Source organism: Myotis yumanensis, unplaced genomic scaffold (genome assembly GCF_028538775.1).
Source record: "Myotis yumanensis isolate MYYU_CA2020_CCGP unplaced genomic scaffold, mMyoYum1.0.hap1 SCAF_3, whole genome shotgun sequence".
NCBI lineage: Eukaryota > Metazoa > Chordata > Mammalia > Chiroptera > Vespertilionidae > Myotis > Myotis yumanensis.
Genome location: NW_027223754.1, coordinates 24,502,425 through 24,522,271, shown reverse-complemented (window position 1 = coordinate 24,522,271; position 19,847 = coordinate 24,502,425). Strand labels below are relative to the sequence as shown.

Genomic DNA, 19,847 nt, shown 5'->3' with positions numbered 1-19,847 from the left:
CATTTTTATCATATACCAAATATGGGCATGTGAGCATAAACTCTTAAACTAAGTAGCTAGATAATCTGCTGAATTTTATTTCTTAAATGTTTTGTTTTGGAGGGGGTGCTAAGGAAAAAGAAAGTAAAAGTAATAGGGTTTATAAGATCAAAAAGATAAAGAATGAGCAACTGTTTTAATAACAACCTCTTGAAGTCAAATTGTTTAAAATCTAATCAATTGATATTTATAAGAAATGTAGACAGATAGATAATTTATAGGAAACCCATTCTGTGTTTAATATTATACATGGTACGACACCTACTATCATCACCAAGTCAAAATCCATGCATAGTTATAGTTATAGAGAACTGACTTCTGCAGATGAGACTGGACCCTCTGACACCAAATTCTAGCTTTGTTTTTCTAATTCAACTTGAAATCTCTGTACTATGAAGTGGTTTTGGCAGCTATTAAACATTTGGCTCAAGACTGACAGGTAAGGAAATGAGCAATTTCAAATTTCTACAATGGTTGGCTCTTCCCTCTTCTGATCTAAATAGAATTGGCTTGAAGTTGCACCGTTTTCATGGGGAAGGGCTTTCATGGAGGAGCTTAGAGCCATCATGGGCAAGACCTAGACTTAGCAACAAAATGCCAGACCCTCCAAACTCCAGAACTCTCCTTCATTTTAGAGTAAGGAAGCCATTGCCTAAAGATCCAAACAAAACTGCAGTGAACAGCTGGAAATATAGCAATGTTTTAAGAATTGGAAATGAAACTCAATTTCCTGCTGAGACCTGATATTAATTGACTTGACACAATAACATGTGGCAGGCACAGAGTTTCCCAGTTAATTTGGAAAAGTATAGACTTCGTGACATTTTAAGTTACACTTGGTTTTATCAATTTGTAAAAACACCTCTGTTCTTCTCCCTGTTAAGAAAGAAAAGAAAGAAAAGAAAAATGCCTGGCTTACCACTTTCCTTGCTATGGCGAATGCCCAAGAACTCATCAAAGGCATGAAGCACTGTGCTCTGAGCAGCACTCCCTCCGGAGTATTTCAGGGGCTCTGTGGAGACTCCTTCATATATCAATCCCACAGGCATTGCTGGGTTATCTTTCCATCTAAGCAAGAGTAAAAGTCAGAAAGAAGTAGGTGCTTGGAGTTAAGAATGTATTTTTCTGATATAGAACCAGAGAGTGAGCAATAAAGCAAATATGATTTGAATGGCAATTTTAGGGCAAAAGACTGGATATCTTTGTAGGATGTGTACTTAAGCATTATCTTGACCCCAATTTCGTAACAGGACATAGAATGCAGCCCTTTTCCTCCCTCATTTAAAGGAGTTTTTCAAAGAATAGAGAATTCCCGACTGGTGTGGCTCAGTGGTTGAGCATCGACCTATGAACCAGATCACAGTTGGATTCCCAGTCAGAGCACATGCCCAGGTTGCATGCTTGATGTCTAGTGTGGGTGTGCAGGAGGCAGCCAATCAATGATTCTCTCTCATCATTGATGTTTCTATCTCTCTCTCCCTTTCCCTTCCTCTCTGAAATCAATAAAATTATTTTTTAAATAAAGAATAGAGAAGAATCTCTCATCCAGTCATAAAGATGACATCAGTGCTTATCAACAAGAACAAACGAGGGGCTCCAGAACAATCTTCACTTCATCTGATAAAACAGCTTTGATGACTTGATAATTCCACTAGTAAAGATTTGAAAACACACACACACACACACACACACACACACACACACACACAGACTCACACACACACACACACACACACACTCACACATATAAATACATGCACACACATCACACATATCTTTGCCCTTCCCTGAAACAGTTATAACAGTTGTCACATTAAACTATCAGTTCTACCTGCTACCTGACTTTATGGAAATGCCTTTATCAAATGCTCTGTTGATGACTGTATGTATACTAAGCGTATGACTAAAAGAACATAATAAACCTGCAGAGTGCCAGAAGCGAAGTTTAAGGACACATGGAAGGACTGGAAGAGAGGCTCTCAGTCATGCTCAGATAAAGTGGGTTTTTCTCCCCCCTCTCCTCTCTTTTCTTCTCTCCTGTCTTCCCTTCAGTCTCCCTAATTCCATTTATATTTTTGTCTCTGGACCCCCCTCTTTCTACCTCCAACTATTATACTCATTTCTGTCTGCTTTTTTACAAAGTCTTAAATAGTCACAGAGTGTAAGTGGGTAGCTCCATAATGAGACAAAAACAATAGCACCAACAACACATATATTTGCACTCACAATGCTTTACAGTTTATAAAGCACCTTCACATTCACCTTTTCATTTGACCTCTTATGAGTAGATCAAGGCAAGTATTTTTAAGCCCATTTTGCAGATAAAGAAATAAAGACTCTAAGCAGTTCATTTTCCAGGGCCACATTGCTGGGGAACAGGAGAACCAGAACTTAAATCCCAAACTTGTAATTTTCTATTTTCATGTTCTCAGAACCTGCACATGTGGATTTCTCCTTTTTCTAAGAAACAGAATCTTTTTCTCTTATTACCGGGAACAAACTACCCTCCCAGTTGTTAACAGTTCAAATAACAGGCTTACGTGATGTCTCGCCTTCTTCCCGTAATTCTAAGAGTCATTGTGCTTGAGAGAAGGCAAACACATCTCATATACACGAAAGCCGAAGACAGGCCACGCAGCTTGCTGTTCATGACCTTTTTTGCATATTTCTCTGAGGCAGGAAATGCTACAAGAGGCTGGATTGTTTTCTTTGGGGATTGTTTTTGGTTGGCTGTCCTGTGGTTTTCACTGGAGGAATATCAATCAGAGTGGCCTTTGCAGGTGGGGCACTCTCACGCTTGAAAGGAATGGAGCACAGAAAGCAGTCGGGGAGACAAGCGGGAAAAGCAAAGGAAGGCGTCTGAGTGTATGATTGCAACATGCTGAGCCTGTTAGGAAAGAGGGCTCTGTTTTAGGCAGATATAGAATTTAATCTCAGCTGTGATGTTTATTAACTGTGAGCCTTGGCTTAGTTCAATCCTCTCTGAGCCCCGGCTTCCTCCTCCACAGACCACAAGTATCCACCTTTTTGGGTTTTTGTGAGAACTAATTAAAATAACACTTGCCCAATGCCTGTAATACATTATGAAACATTCAATACATTTTAAGCCATTTTAGAATGTTATTCAGAATGAGGTAGGATCCTTGTTCTCCCTTTCATTATTCTGTAACTTTGTACCAACCCTCTGAGTGTTCCTGCTCCTAATTTGTATCTACTTCCTAAAGCTGCTGGAAGAAAGGAATGGGTTTCAGAGAGGTCTCACGACTCGTCAGAGTTCAGAACACTGGTCGGATAAAATTTATAAACAACATATTCTCTGTGGAAGACATAGGGAAGATGACTGACACTCTGTAGTTAGTGGACCAAATACAAGGACCAGCCTGTTCAGGTTTCCTTCGTATTCCCGTCGATGACCTTGCCGAGGCGTTTTGGTCTCCTTCACTAGTTCCTTCCCATCATGACAACTCCCAAGTGTCAGGCTCTCTCAGGGCTCAGTCCTTGGCTTCTCACTACTCTCACTTCCCAAGGGATCTTTTCTAGCCTCATAGATTTGAAAACCTATTCTCACTGTCTACAAATTTGCACCTGCACCTGAACCTCTCCCCGCTATTCCAGACTCATATACTACCTGAATGCCTGCTAGACATCTCCACAGGAATGAACATGTTCTAAACCGATCTCCTGATTCCCCACCCTTTTGCCAAACTTGTCCTGGCTACCGTCTTCCCCAACAGAAAAGCTGGCAGTTACATCTTTTCAGCAGAGCTGGACCAAACCATGGAATCTTCTTTGATTGATCCCTTTCTCTTCCATTGCACGTGCACTCCAATAGCAGATCCTGTCAACGTTACCTTCAATCTGCATCCAGACCTGGCCATTCTCAATGCCTCTCCTGTTACCACCCTAGTTAAAGCTACCACCCTGAATTGTAGTAAAAGCTCCTTACATACTTTCCTGCCTCCCATTCTTGAGTTGAAATCATCCATTTTCCACTTAGAAGATAGAGTGATGATTCGAAACTTAAGACAGATCATGCCATTCCTCCCAGACTTGCCAGTGTTGCCCATCTCACTCAGGAAAGAAGCCTACAGGCCCCTGCAGGACCTGGTCTTCCACCAGCACATGCATCTTTCTCATTCTCCCCAATATTTACTTCATTCAAGCACTGCTGGCTTCCTTGCTGCTACTCCTCCATGACAAACATGCTCTCACTTCAGGGTCATTGTCATTTCTTTTCCTTTTGCTTGCAACGAGTATCTAGGTGGCTGACTCCTTACTTCTTTCGGGAATCTGCTTAAATATCACTTAGAGGTGTGGTGCTCCTAGATCGCAATAAATAAATAAAAAACTTTGGCCACCACAATCCATGATGCCCTGTATCTTACTTCACATTTTCTCATTTTGCTTATTGTTGTAATGTATCTTGTATGATACTTGATGTTATTATATTTATTTCTCCATCTGCCTCCCATCATTAAAATGTATGTAAGCTCCACAAAAATGAAGTTGCTGTTTTGTTTTATTGCTTCATTGCTAACACCGAGAACTGTGCCTGGAAGATGAGTCAGTGAATAAAACATATAGCATTTTATAATTATGTGTTATATCTAAAATATGTGGACCCAAGTATATTTCTTAAAAATACTATACCTGGCCAACCTAAAAGAGCCATCAAATGCTCGATCGAATGCTGAAGACACCAATCCCCTTTTTGTGCCCTAACCTGAAGAAGATACGTTGGAGCCACATAAATACCAGAAGAGAAAATACCAGTGTGAAAGTCAAAAAAGTAAGAGAAAGGCATCTAATTTTAAAACCCACATATTCTGTCTATGGTGACAGTAGTCTGAGGAAGGGAAATTGAGTTCCTGTGAAGAACCCAAGGATTGCTCCCATGCATTCTCAGGCCCAAACTGCTGTTTGTGAAGGAAAGGAATTATTTTTTTCCTTCAAATCTCTGTAGGCGAGATTATTTTTAGTCTTCTTGTAGCATATTTCTAGGAAACCCAATAGAAGCAGACATTTAAAAGGAAAAGAAAATGAGATGACATTAGTTTTCCACGGGGGCTATTAACCTCCTGAGAAATTTAATATGAGTGGGAAATAAGGATAAAATGTTTCATCTGCAGATGAAATCTTTCAACTCTCCTAAATAAAAATGCTTTAAAAAGCCAACAAAAGTAATAAATCAAACATGGGACAAATCAAGAACACAGGAGCAGAATTAGATTTTTCAGGACAACCCTATTGGGAATTATCAACAATCCAGATGTTCTTGGTCATCTGCACTTATCAATGTACTTAGGATTTGGGACTGGTCACTTAGTTTAGCTATATGGGAAAATTTTTTTGAGGATCAGAAACAGAGGGGAGACACTGATAAAATGCATCATTGACCCAGAAATTATTTTAATGAAAACAAAGTCACCTTGTGGTGTCTATTGAATCATGATAGGTAGAATTCAAAAATATATTGCCCCAAGATTCCCAGAACTGTTAATATTATGAGATTTCAAGCCTATAGATATGATATATTATATTGCAAAGGGACTTTGCAGATTCAATTAAGGTTACTAATCAGTTGATCTTAATATAGGGCAGTGATGGCGAACCTATGACACACGTGTCAGAGGTGACACGCGAACTCATTTTTTTTGGTTGATTTTTCTTTGTTAAATGGCATTTAAATATAAAAAATAAATATCAAAAATATAAATCTTTGTTTTACTCTGCTTGCAAATATCAAAAAATTTCTATATGTGACACGGCACCAGAGTTAAGTTAGGGTTTTTCAAAATGCTGACACGCCGAGCTCAAAAGGTTCGCCATCACTGATATAGGGAGTCATTCTAGATTATCTAGGTGAGCTGAATCCAATCAATAATTTCTTAAGAGCAGAGAGTTTTCTCTGGCTAGTGACAAAAAGGAGAAGTCAGAGAGATTTGAAGTACTAGGACAGGAAGTGTCATTGCTGAGACAGAGGAGACCATGTGACAAAGAATGCAGGAGGCCTCTGGAAGCTGAGAGCAGATCCTCTCTGACAGTCAGCAAGGGAACAAAGATCTCAGTTTCAAAACCACAAAGAATTAGATTCTACCTAAAACGTGAGTGAATTCTTCCCCAGGTTCTCAAGATAAGAACTCAGCCCAGCAGATAACGTGACTTGGCCTTTTGAGACCCTAAGCAGAGAACCAAGTTGAACTCACCCTGACTCCTGGCTTATAAAAATGTGAGATAATTAATGCGTGTACTTTCAAGTTGCTAAATTTGTGGTAGTTTGTTATTTAAAAGGAAAATAGATTCAAACTTAGAGAACCAAGTAAAGCACAAATAGATTTTTCAGAAATAGGTGCTTCCTAAATTCCTGTCTATTTAAAAACATTTTTAAATTACCCTTTTTTCTTTTGTCTAATCCTACCAAAGCATAGCTACATGTTTTGCTTAATATTTGTTGCTAGAGTCTTTTTTCTACAATCAGATCTTTTCTTGACCCTGACTACATGAAAAACATACAGAGAGTGAGAAGAATTCTAGATGATATTCTCTTTGGAGAGCATTTCAGGAGTGAAAGTCTAATTCTGAGAAATACTCCCAATTCCGTGTCTGTCACTCCCTATTTCTCCCTTTTTCCCACATAAACCAGGTGTTTATTACTCTCAAGTTATTCTGTGGAAATCATTCTGCTTTTATTCTCTACAGTGAGAATAAATGAGAAATCCCCACCCAGACAGCCCTCCCTTAGAGAGGGCGGTCACTTTCTCACATTCCAGACCTACCCAATCTATAGAAAATACTTAGTACATGTTGTCACTCTGTTCTTGCACCAATGCATTATACCACTAAATCAATAAATTTATTGATTTGGGTATTTGGCATGTTTCTTGTTATATCCAAGTACAGCTTCAGATTCTGTCAAAAGCCCTTCAGGCATCTCCTACTTATACATATGGCACACTAGATGATATTGACTTCACATTTTTTACCACATCCATCACTACTGCCACCTTTCACTTTCCACCATTAAAAACACACACACCCAAACAAACTCAACTTCTGAAAGTGAATAGGAAAATAATCTCATTAAAACATGGCAATGTATGACTAGTGTATTTAAAAAAAAGAACTGCATCTAAGAGTAGAGATCTATTTTTGGAGCGATTATAGGTCATGTGACAAAAAAAAGTACACAGAAATATGAGAAAATGGCTTGGTGTAGCCATCCTAGGAATGTTATAAGAAAGCTTTCAAGTTACTGTCTATATCTCCATCTGTTTTAATAACAAGGGGAGGGAATAAATATAAATGATTGAGCTTTGTGTGTGGCATATTGGGCTTTTTTTTTCCTTTCTGTCATCAAGGTGGAGTTCTAAGAAAGTGAATACAAATGAATCTAATATGGGAGCCTAAGGACAGTTACTCTAAACTTAAATATTCAACCTTTAATGTCATTTGCCATGCAGATGGTACCCCTCTTCTTTTATCCAAGAGTGGATCTAGGTGACTACCTAGCTAACTAACAATGGTTATTTGGTGTGTTTCTTATTCTAGGAAGCTTATGTCAGTTTCCACCCCCATAAATTTGGAAAATGCTACAGAGACCTCCTGCAGGAAAACAGCTGAACTATACTTACCCAGAGAGAAAGATCCGGATGACTGCATAAAATATGTCTGGATCTACATTATCTGGAGGAGCAATCAAAATGTGAACTTTACTACAGGCGAAAAAAGCAATTGGTTACATGTGCATGGGCCCTGCTGAGCTCCTGGGGCTGCTTCTCTATCTGATCTGCATGGAAACCTGGAATGAAAGCTACAAGCAAGAGGTGGATGGAATGTTCTCCTCTGTAATTGTTCTCATTGGCGCTTGCAGAACTTTTAAACTATTCCAAATGCTGCCCTTTTCTATTTGTGGTACTTCCCCTTTCTCTACTTAACAACAACAAAAAGAAAGATCAAGGCCGTCTTTTTAAAAATTAATAATCTGAACAGACATGATGTTTGAGAGAATATGGGAAGTGGAAAGGCGAAGGCAGAAAGGAAGAATCACCTCTCTCAGGGCTCTCACAAGAGAGGGAAACTAAAGCCATCTCTGCTCAAGTGGAGGTCTGTACTGCCCACAAAGGCCAGAGGAGTGGAGCGTCCCCTGTCCGGCTGGGGATTGCCACACCAGGTCAAATACAGATTCATTCAGCTCCACATTTAGCTGCATTCAGTAAGCCGTGCAGCTATTTTGAATCTAAGCCAATGCTTGTGGATAACTGATTTCACTAGATAATAAAACTATATATAAGGAAGCAAGTTTCCACATTTGTAACAGATTTCTTATAATCAACTTTTGAGGATTGTTCTCTTTCTTCATCTAATGGGGCCCCTCTGTGACTAAGCATGCTCTCTTATGCATATCCCTGTCTATCTCTCTCATTGTTTCTGAGAGGGAAAAAACACACATCTCTTTTTATGGTACCTAAATAATGGCATCTCTACACCATCAGTTTTTCTTTTGCTACCATCACACCTACTCTCTGGTCTTCCATCTCTTGTTTTTTTCTGAAGCCCCATGACTCAGGTAACTAATGTCTTCCTTCAGCCTCAGGGTTTCCCAGTGCTCCTGATGGTGTTACAGTCTCTCGTTCTTCTGTGACAATCCTCTTCTGGACTTTTTTCCTGGGTGATATTTCTGGGTCTTATACATTTGGTGCGCTTTGCCTCCCTCTTCCAAATGCTAAATATTAGGTACACATTTTTCTAAATCAGTAATGACTGGCACTAATTTTTCACCCAACTTACCATATTTAATGAGGAAAAGTCAAACGATCATTTCAATAGATGTGAAATGATTTTTATGTAAAACATTTCAATATGTGTGAAAAAATCCATTCATGGTAAAAAATAAAGCAAAATGATTTAGCTAATTAGGAATAGTAGTACTCATTCTTGAATTGATAAAAGGAATCCATAAAAAGTCTCCAGTATACAGTATACTTAATGTTAAAATATAAAAAACAAGTATTTTAAAATGTGAAACAAAACAAGGATCAGCCTTTCCATTTAATACTGTATTGGGAGGCCTAGCAAGAAGAATGAGAAATAAAAATTAAACAGAAATACAAGCTATAAGTATTGTAAATGAAGATAAAGCGAATATTATTCTCAAATGACTTCTCTATAGAAAACCCAAATAATCTTCACATAATTATTACAATGAATAAGAGTGTTTACCAAGGTGCTATATTTAAGGTTAATATTCAAATATCAATTTTATTCTATAAATTAGCAACAGTCAAGGAAATGCAGGAGTGGCTACATTATCATAGTAGTGGAATAAGAGTTTCTACTGTCTTTTGCCAATGAATGCTGATTTACACAGTCACCCATGGACCAGAGAGTGTTTGTGGAAATCCAGGAGTCCAGCAAAGCCCCAGCACGCCACTACAGTAAAAAAAATAATAATAATTTGAGGATATTGGATGCACTAAAGGGAGTAAGAAGAGCATTTCACTTTACCTACATCACCCGTCCCACAAGGAGACATAGCTCAGGACCAAAAGAGACCTCATTGGCCTGTGACTTGTCCCACAAGGAAAAGTAAGAGCGTGTGAGTGAGTACCCAGCTTCCCCAGCTGCAAGGAATGCATCCAGAGACCCACTTCTTTCTCACCACAACCAGATTACTAAGGTGAGCTTCAGGACTGAGAAACTGGGTGGGTGGGGGAATGAGGAGCAGCTGTGAGAGTGCCAGATAGGGCTCTTGGAAGGTATTAAAGGGATGCAGATCTTACTGACCATCCAACAAGCACAGGAAAAGATGTTCAATATCACTACTTATTAGAGATTGTGAATTAAAACATGATGAGATATCACCTCACAACTGTTGGCACATTTCATTATCAAAAATATAAGAAACAAGTTGTTAGAAAGGATGTGTAGAAAAGGGAACTCTGATACACTGTTGGAAGGAATGTAAATTGGTGCAGCCACTGTAGAAACAGTGTGGAGAGTCCTCAAACATTTAAGAATAGAACTGCCATGTGATCCAGCTACTCCACGTCTGGGTATTAAAATAAAAAAATAAAATTATTGATTTGAAAAGATATATGCACTGCTATGTGCATATGGGAAGTGGAAAGGCGAAGGCAGAAAGAGAATATGGGAAGTGGAAAGGCGAAGGCAGAAAGGAAGAATCACCTCTATCAGGAATGCTATAATGCTTCCTGATAGAGGAAGTTGAAGAGCTGTCTTGACATTGGAAACTGAATGTAGTCTCCTGAGTGAAATGTAACTAACCACAGGACTGGTGAGCCACTGAATTGGCTCCACCTATGAAACCTCATCTCTGCACTAACCGCAGAAAAGGAGCCTAAAGCAGGTCAGTCATCCCAGGTTCCCCTTGAGAAAAAGGATAAAACGGGTGTAAGAGAGCATAAGGACAACACTGCAGTATCCTGACATTGCTGGATGGAATGTGTACAACCTTTGTTGTTGTTGTTTGCCTCACCCCCTCCTCCCAAACTTCATGCAAGATCTTAACATTCGAAGAAATATGCAGCCACCAAAGAGAGCAAACTACCCTAACCACAAGAGAATACTAAAAAAAGACAAAGCCACAGAAGATCTATGCAAACTGAGATCATTCTCCAATATTTAAAACAACAGTTACCATACAACATTACTTGGCTATAGCATTACTTATAATAGCCAAGATATGGAAACAACCTAACTGTCCACTGATGAATGAATTGATAAAGAGATGTGATATACACTGAGTGGCCAGTATATTATGACCACCTGACGTTTGTAGGCAAATTAGCTATAATTTCACGCTGAAGTTGCTAGAGGGCCAGACCATTATAAATAGGGAAGCAGGTTGTTTACCACGACAGTAAAAGTGATTTTTTTCTGAAGATATGGGTAAACAACACTATTTAACAGCCTTTGAACATGGGATATAGATTTATTCACTGAGCAGCCAAATTATTATGACCACCCCATCAGTACTTCGTTGGGCCACCTTTTGTCTTCAATACCGCAGTGATTCTTCTTGGCATTGACTCCACGAGATGTTGAAAAGTGATGCGAGGAATCTGACACCATGCCTGATGAATAGCACTGTCCAGTTCTGTGAGATTTGATGGTTGTGGAACCAGCTGCCTGATGGCTCTTTTAACTTCGTCCCACAAATGCTCAATTGGATTGAGACATGGTGATTGTGGGGGCCACCTAAGCAAGGTGAAGTCTCTCTCATGTTCTTGAAACCACTCCTGCACAATACGAGCACCGTGGCATGGCGCATTGTCTTGTTGGAAGAAGCCATCTCCATTGGGATACGCCATCAACATGATAGGATGAACCTGATCAGCAATGATACTGAGGTATGTTGTGCTATTCAGACATTGTTCCACACGAATTAAAGGGCCCAAATCATGCCAGGAAAACATGCCCCAAACCATAACACTGCCCCCACCAGCTTGAAGGGCTATACTCATACATGTGGGGTGCATGCTTTCATGCTGTTTCTGCCAAATTTTCACTCTGCCATCTGCATGATGCAACTGGAAACATGAGTCATTGGACCACATGACTTTTTTCCAATGCTCGACTGTCCAATCCTTGTGTTCCTGTGCGAATTGGAGATGTTTTATCTTGGTAACTGCAGACAGCAAAGGTGTTCGAACAGGCCTTTGGGTTCCATATCCCATACAATGCAGTGTATGGCTAATTTGCGTACAAACGTCAGGTGGTCATAATAATCTTGCCACTCACGTTCATATATGGCCCACATTCAAAGGCTGTTAAATGGCGTTGTTTACCCATATCTTCAGAAAAAAAATCACTTCTGCTGTCGTGGTAAACAACCTGCTTCCCTATTTATAATGGTCTGGCCCTCTAGCAACTTCAGCGCGAAATTATAGCTAATTTGCCTACAAACATCAGGTGGTCATAATAATCTGGCCACTCGGTATATATATACATATATATTCATATATATATATGAGTAAAATCTTGCCATTTGCAACATCATGAGGGTATCATGCTAAGTGAATAAGTCAGATGAAGAAAGACAAATACCATATGATTTCATACATATTGGTATCTAAACAAAACAAAACAAATGTACAAACAAAACCAAACAAACCCATAGATACAGACAACAGACTGGTGGTTAACAGAGGTTGGAGCTTGGGAGAACTGGGTGAAGGGAATCGGTTACATAGTGATGTACTAGTATATTAACTAGACTTTTGGTGCAGATCACTTTGTAGTATATACAGATGTGAAATTGTGATGTTATACACCTGAAATATATAATGTTATATACCAATTTTACTTAAAGAACAAAACACACACACACACACACTATACACTTTCAAGGTTCTCCTGATAGAGGAAGTTGAAGAGCTGTCTTGACATTGGAAACTGAATGTAGTCTCCTGAGTGAAATGTAACTAACCACAGGACTGGTGAGCCACTGAATTGGCTCCACCTATGAAACCTCATCTCTGCACTAACCGCAGAAAAGGAGCCTAAAGCAGGTCAGTCATCCCAGGTTCCCCTTGAGAAAAAGGATAAAACGGGTGTAAGAGAGCATAAGGACAACACTGCAGTATCCTGACATTGCTGGATGGAATGTGTACAACCTTTGTTGTTGTTGTTTGCCTCACCCCCTCCTCCCAAACTTCATGCAAGATCTTAACATGCGAAGAAATATGCAGCCACCAAAGAGAGCAAACTACCCTAACCACAAGAGAATACTAAAAAAAGACAAAACCACAGAAGATCTATGCAAACTGAGATCATTCTCCAATATTTAAAACAGCAGTTACCATACAACAAAGCTAATACACTAGCGCCATCTCGTGGATGTTGCCCAGCCCTGCCCCAAGCAGAACCCTCAACCCACAACAGCCCCATACCGTGCATTTGTCCTAAGGTTCTGGTGATGTCCTGAATGGAGAGTCTCAGGCGCTGCAGGGCTTCCAGCAGGGAGTCCTGGCTGGGCTGCAGCATGGCATTCACTGCTTGAACAAGTGCCTGGGGAGAAGGTTCATTCACTCAGTCCGTTAGCATTCACTTATGGCCCATTGAGGTGGAGTGAGCTGAGCATCAGAGCTATGGAAATCAGGAAGGGCACCCTTCTGACTGCTGGACTGTTTTCCCGTGCTCCCCTAAATTCAATTTGCTGTGAGGTCTGCCTGAGAGGATAACCTTTCTGGGCATCTCCCTTGGACACATTTTTCTAGATCTTTCCACTGATTGCTACTTGCTATAATGCTATCCTTTTTCTCCTTCCTTTTTTTTTTTTTTTTTTTTTGTATTTATCACACATTATAACAATGTCTACGTCTGTATCTTGAATTAGGAGACCCTCACCCCTGAGCTCTGTTTTCGTAAAATCAGGCAGATTCTATAGAGCCCATAGAGCCCCCAGCTCCAGAGGTCCTCGGTCGTGAAGCCTTCCTAGCAGTCTCTACCTTATCTGAGCTATATTTGAAAGACCAATATTTCATTTTGTATCTTTCAATGGACTAAACACACTGATGAGAAGTGAAGTAACTATATAGTTTCACTTTTGAGAATGTTATAATACTTATGCCAGGATTGGTGACACAGTATAGACTTAAAATATGCTCACCAGGGAAGGTGGTAAGGAAAGACATAAACCTAACTATCTTCAGGCAATGCATGAAGATAATAGCTGATCACCTACTGCTCCACTGTCTTTATATTTATATTTTAGAGAGGAAGGGAGAGGAAGAGAGAGATAGAAACATCAATGATGAGAGAGAATCATTGATTGGCTGCCTCCTGCATGCCCACCACTGGGGATCGAGCCTGCAACCCTGGCATGTGCCCTGACCAGGAATCGAACTGTGACCGCCGGGTTCATAGGTCAACACTCAACCACTGAGCCATGCTGGCCAGACTGTCTTTTTATTATTATTTATTATCTTTTTATTGATTTTAGAGACAGGGGGAAGGGAGAGGAATAGAAACATTGATCAGCTGCTTCTTATAGGCTCCCTAATGGGGATCCAGCCCACAACCAAGACATGTGGCCCTAACGTGAATCACACCAGTGGCCTCCTGCTTCATGGGTCTATGCTCAACACTGAGTCACTCCAGCTGAACTCCAGTCATTCGTCTTACAAAACTTGACTTTTCTGTAAGCTACCTGAACTCTGAAGGCTAGGTAATCTCAGTGATGGTTCTTTTCCTGAGCCTTTGCACAGCTGTTCTCTCTGCCAGAAATATGTCTGTGTGTCTATTTGCCTTATGTCTCTCTATTTGCCTTTATGTCTCTCTCTCTCTCTCTCTCTCTCTCTCTCTCTCTCTCTCCTTAATTCCTATATATATCACTGAGGTTTTAACTTTAGTTGTCATTTCCCCTGGGAAATTTTGCCTGACTCTTTAGGTCTGAATTAAGTTTTAGATGTCTTTTTATAAAACACTGCATTATTTTCTTATTACTCTATACATCAACCCATCTTTCTCCACTATATCAGGAGCTTCTCTGGGGGTCAGAACCATGTCAGTCTTGTTCTCCCATATATTTCATTGTCTAGAACAGTGGTTCCCAAACTTATTTGGCCTACCGCCCCCTTTCCAGAAAAAATATTACTCAGCCCCCGGAAATTAATTTTTTTAAAATTTTAATAGCAGTTACTCATTGCCCCCAAATGCACCTGTGGCCATCACCGCCCCCCTGGATCGCTGCAGCGCCCACCGGGGGGTGGTAGCGCCCACTTTGGGAATCACTGGTCTAGAACAGTGGTTCTCAACCTTGGCTGCACATTAGAATCACCTGGGAATCTTTTTAAAATCCTGATTTCTGGGCCTCATCCTCCAGAAATTCTGTTTCTCTGCTACTAATGTTGTGGCCCCACCCCATAACAAAGAAACAGAATTTCTGGAAGATGAGGCCCAGAAACCAGGATTTTAAAAAGATTCCCAGGTGATTCTAATGTGCAGCCAAGGTTGAGAAGCACTGGTCTAGAACAATGCTTGTTGTTAAATGGACAAATGGTCAATTCCATGTTTTGTAGGATTTGGGAGAAGTGAGTATCTATAGGGGCTAGAACATGACCTCTTTCCTCAGATATAAAACAGCAGGTCAAGGCCTATGCTCATCTATATTGATTAATTCACCAAAGTGAAGCTCAGACTGATTTCTTATTGGGAAAGACAAAACAAATCAAAACAAAACATGCTGAGGGTGGAAAATACCTTAATCCCAGGCACTGCTGCTTTCTCTACCAAAACAGTCACCAGTACAAAACCACGCAGGCTTTCTCCCCCAGGAAAAGAGAAAATGGTGTCCAAGTTCCTTGGGAAGGAGATGACCACATGGTTAGAGAGGCTTGGACAGCATGAGTGTGTACAGCCCACAGGTCCCCTCAGAGTTAGACAACTGTAAGCGCAGAGCAGAATTGGTGAACACTTCTCTCTATAGGGAAGCCCCAGGGATGAGCATCTCCCTTCAGCAACATTCAGGAAGGGAAGAGAACAGATCTACTCAAGCCCAAGTTCATCTTCTCTGAGGACTCTCAGAGTCCAGCATGGCCCTGATGGTCCCAGACCATCCTCCCAATGGAACAGCTGAAGCCTGAGTGGGCAGGTCATTCTGATTCTTCCCAGGACCAATCTATGGCCCATCACACCATTCCTGTCAGGAGCACAGAGTCTTAGAGCTACAGTGACCACAGGCAACAGCTAATGCCTTGCTCCTTGTTTTTGTTGTTATTGTTGTTTTTATAGATATGACCCAAAGAAGCAAATACCTTGCTCAAGGTCACATTGCCGGTTAGTCACAGGACCAGGTGGGGAATAGTTCCATAACTCACGCTAGTGATCTTTCTACTCAATCATTGTTGTGTTGCTTTGTATGATAGGGTGAGAGCTAGAGGACTGTACAGAAGAATCACTTTTAAATGACCTGTGACTATATGGATTCCAATATCCCAGATATAGAGCCAATCTACAAAACTTAGAAACTTTACTTCATAAACCACTCGTGCTTCTAATAGTTTAAGCACGAGAAGAAAGGAAAACAAACACAAAATAAAACAGTCAAGAATACCATTGTTCCAGCAGTTACATTAGTGTAAGAAACGGTGTCTCCACCCCTCCATTCCTCAATTTCCTGAGCTACAGCTTTTATACCAAACCCCTTTATTGAACTGAGGCTTGGTGATGGGAGAGGCAATGACATTCAAGTTAGAGGCCGATTCTGCTCTCTGGAGAAAGAATAGCCTAAGGATGTCTGGGCCAGACCTGCCTCAAGAGTTGCAGTCCAGGTGACATAATATTTCAAAGGAATTCTTCTGTAGCTGTGGCAGTTACTGCCTATAATTTACCCGTCATAAAAGTTATGGTGAAATGAGAGATCTTTTCCAGATCATTAAAGAATTGGTAAAGTTTTTCCTTGCATTGCACTTTACTTGTTTTATTATATACAGATTGGAAAATCCAGTTAAAAAAAAAATTAATCCCCTAATCCCATATAAGAGGCAACCACTGATAAATTCTGGCCCCTTTCCTTTTAGCCTTATTTTTGCATGCATTTATATATAGCTTATATACTATACATACAATTTGATATGCTTCTTTCTTGTTTTGCTGTAATCTTTTAAAGTTAGCATAAATTCTCAAGTGATTGAAAGATTTCTGAGAACTTACCTGATGTCCAGGGGCCTCGTAAAATTTCAGTTATTGACAATCACAAACAACAAAATAAAATAAAAGAATAAATCAGTTTGTAAACAGACATCCTTCTAGGGTCACATGTATACAGGCATACACACTGATGTGCAAATGCACACACACTTACACAGGCTATGACTAGACAACAAAAAGCGAGCCAAATCTCAACTCTTGTATCAGCCCCAGAACATTTAACTTGTAGTAGTGTGATAAATCATTTTGCTCCCTTTATATTTTTGCAATTATCACAAACCCAATTTTTGTTATAGATATGCTATTCCAACTCACCTTTTAATATCTACTTTAGATCAAGTTCCAACCTCTCGCCAAGTTTTTCCCTGATTTTTATAAGTCTGCAATGATGTAATGTCTTTGAAATTCTGAAGGGTTTACTGTTTGTGTCACTCTGACATTTCTCATATACTGTTTTGATTTGTTATTTAACCACTTTGGGCTGTACTTTGCTTTCATCTCTTTATTGTACTTTGTGTTGTGTGAGGCATATTAAGAGACACCAAAAAAATAATTGCCAAGAAGAATCACCACTGAACCCGGGATTGTCTCTGCCTCTCTGGGATTAAACTAACCCTGCATTCTTGCCCACTGAGAAATTAGCTTTTTGTTGTTGTTTTCTTGACTTTAACATCCTGGCCTAGCCATTTTTTTTCCCTTTAACTTTCCCTACTCCTCTTTTTCTCTTTGAATCAGAGATTTGGTTTATTATTAAATATTCAATGTCTTGAACATAATAATTTCTTCACATCTATTTTTTTTTCTTTCTGTTCAAATTCTAAGCCAGATTCATCACCTTCCCATGGGAATATTGGTCACCAATTTTTGTTATTAAAGCAGAATTTGTCAAAGACTGTAATTAACAATTGTAAAAAAATTCCAGGGCTCAGAAGTCCTTACACAGATGAGATGGCCCATATAAATTAGTCTTAAAAGTTATGTTGTTGTTTTTTTATTAAGCTACTAGTGTCCCAGGGCACAGATCCGTGCACACTGTAAGAAAATTAATTAGAAGAAAGATTCATGCTGTAATTACATTACTGCAAAACATTACATGTCAAAATAGTATATATAATATAGTATTATAAAATTAAAACACACGTGCGATTGGCGCCAGCGAGAGCTTTATATGTATCGCACATGTGCAAGTCAATGTTTATGTTTTAAGTTGCCAGTGCCAGTGGCTGGTTGGTCAATCAGTCAGACAGATGGACAGTTGGTCACTTAGCCTTTTATATATATAGATGTTCTTTATTTAATCATTTAAAATATTTTTAATTGATTTTTAGAGAGAGAGGGATGTAGAGATATTGATTTTTTGTTACACTGATTTATGCATTCATTGATTCAAAGATCAAACCTGCAATCTGGGCATATTAAGATGATGCTCTAATCAACTGAGCTAATTAAGGGCTCATAAGCACTTAATTCTTTAAAACAGATTCCCATCATGTCTGGCAATCCTGTATTTACCCATACCTTTATACTAAGGAAGTCTTCCTCACATCTAACTTAAATGTCCCTTTAGCCATTTTCATAAGTCACAAAAGTGCTGTTTCTTGCATCTATGGCCTGAAATAAATTTGGCTGTAAAAATAAATTCAAAGGGACACTTATATAAATAACCATGGACACAGACAATAGTGCGGTGAAGGCCTAGAGTGGGGGCCAGGAGCAGACTAGAAGGGGTCAATGGGGAACAAAGGGAGCATATGTAATAATTTCAACAATAAATATTATTAAAAAATACTTCACCACTTCCACCCCATTCTATTTAGTGGAATTTCTTGTTTTTAAAAACTCCTTCTACTTTTCTTTAGATAAATGCCAATATCCTCAACCTAAACTGTTGAAAGAATGATGCTAGTTGGTGGGGATAGACAGCATTATTAATCAAATAAATATGTTTTTTAAATATGTTTTTAGAGTTAGATCATGAGAGAGAATCATTGATCGGCTGCCTCCTGCTGATTGAGCCCTCAACCCAGGCATATACCCTGACCAGGAATCAAACCATGACCTCTTGGTTCATAGGTCAGTGCTCAACCTCTGAGCCACACTGGCTGGGCAATCAAATTTTTAATCTGACATACTTAGAGTACCTACTCTCAATTCATACATAATCATTCATTTGTAATCACTATATAAAGAACACTTACTGCATTCCTGGTCCTAAATTGTCTTGAATGGAGGACATATTAGAGAATGATTGAAATCTGAATATGCAGGAGCTTTAAGGTTGGGTTGAGAACTGCAAATTAGATATGGCAGCAAACAAATGAAAGTGGTCTGCACCAATGCAGTCAATGTGGGTTGAGAGGAAATTTCTGGGACCTCTGATTTTTGAACATGTATTCAAGTTCATCCCTTTTTTGCAACCTTATGGCTGACAATAAATATGAACATCTTTAATTACAAAATAGATGAACGAGCCAGGAGCTTTCTAGCAGGTCACAAGACTGTCCATTACTCTGTGTCCATCTGTTCAAATCCAAAGCACTCTCTCCTTTCTTACCTTTCAGAATTCCTTGTAGTCCAATTTGTCAACACCAAATCTGCATGGACCAGGATGGGAGGGAGCCCCAAGTCCCTGGAGACTTCCACAAAGGGAAGGGCAAGGTTTCTTGGCAGAACCTATCAGATATAAATCCTGACAATGAGCACATCCTAGAAAGAGTGCAGCAGGAGAGGTAATTATGGCTCTTTTATTTCAGCAATCTTGTGATAGAGAAACGACTTGGGGATAAACTGGGGTTATCTGAGTTATCTCTACATGCACACCTCACTCTCAAGTTTTTTCTATTAACAATTTAGTGAATATATTGTTTATGAGCACAATCTGAAATGTATGTGGAAAAGTATAAAATTGGCATGCACACATATACATATATTATAAAATAATATCTGAATATTAATTATGCATAAAAGGGCTTTACCAAGTGTTTAAGCATAAATTGGAGCTGAAGAAATGAGCAGTAGCATAAAATCTATATGAATCTATCAATTTATCTAGCTATCTATTTATATGTATAGATATGTAGATATATGTACATTTGTGTGTATAAAACTAAAAGCATATATATGTACTAGAGGCCCAG

The 19,847-nt window shown here is 39.4% G+C and overlaps 1 protein-coding gene across 1 annotated transcript in view; it reads right to left on the bottom strand.

Annotated features, from left to right (window-relative positions):
• Nucleotides 1-19,847, bottom strand: part of IDO2 (indoleamine 2,3-dioxygenase 2) — a 46,566-nt gene that overhangs the window by 2,970 nt on the left and 23,749 nt on the right. Inside the window, exons 4-9 of the mRNA XM_070407395.1 lie at nt 19,265-19,383; nt 16,714-16,728; nt 15,262-15,361; nt 12,951-13,068; nt 7,671-7,722; nt 959-1,107 (exon numbers count right to left, since the gene is read on the bottom strand). Coding sequence (XP_070263496.1) covers nt 959-1,107; nt 7,671-7,722; nt 12,951-13,068; nt 15,262-15,361; nt 16,714-16,728; nt 19,265-19,383 — 553 coding nt within the window. The remainder of the gene's footprint in view (nt 1-958; nt 1,108-7,670; nt 7,723-12,950; nt 13,069-15,261; nt 15,362-16,713; nt 16,729-19,264; nt 19,384-19,847) is intronic.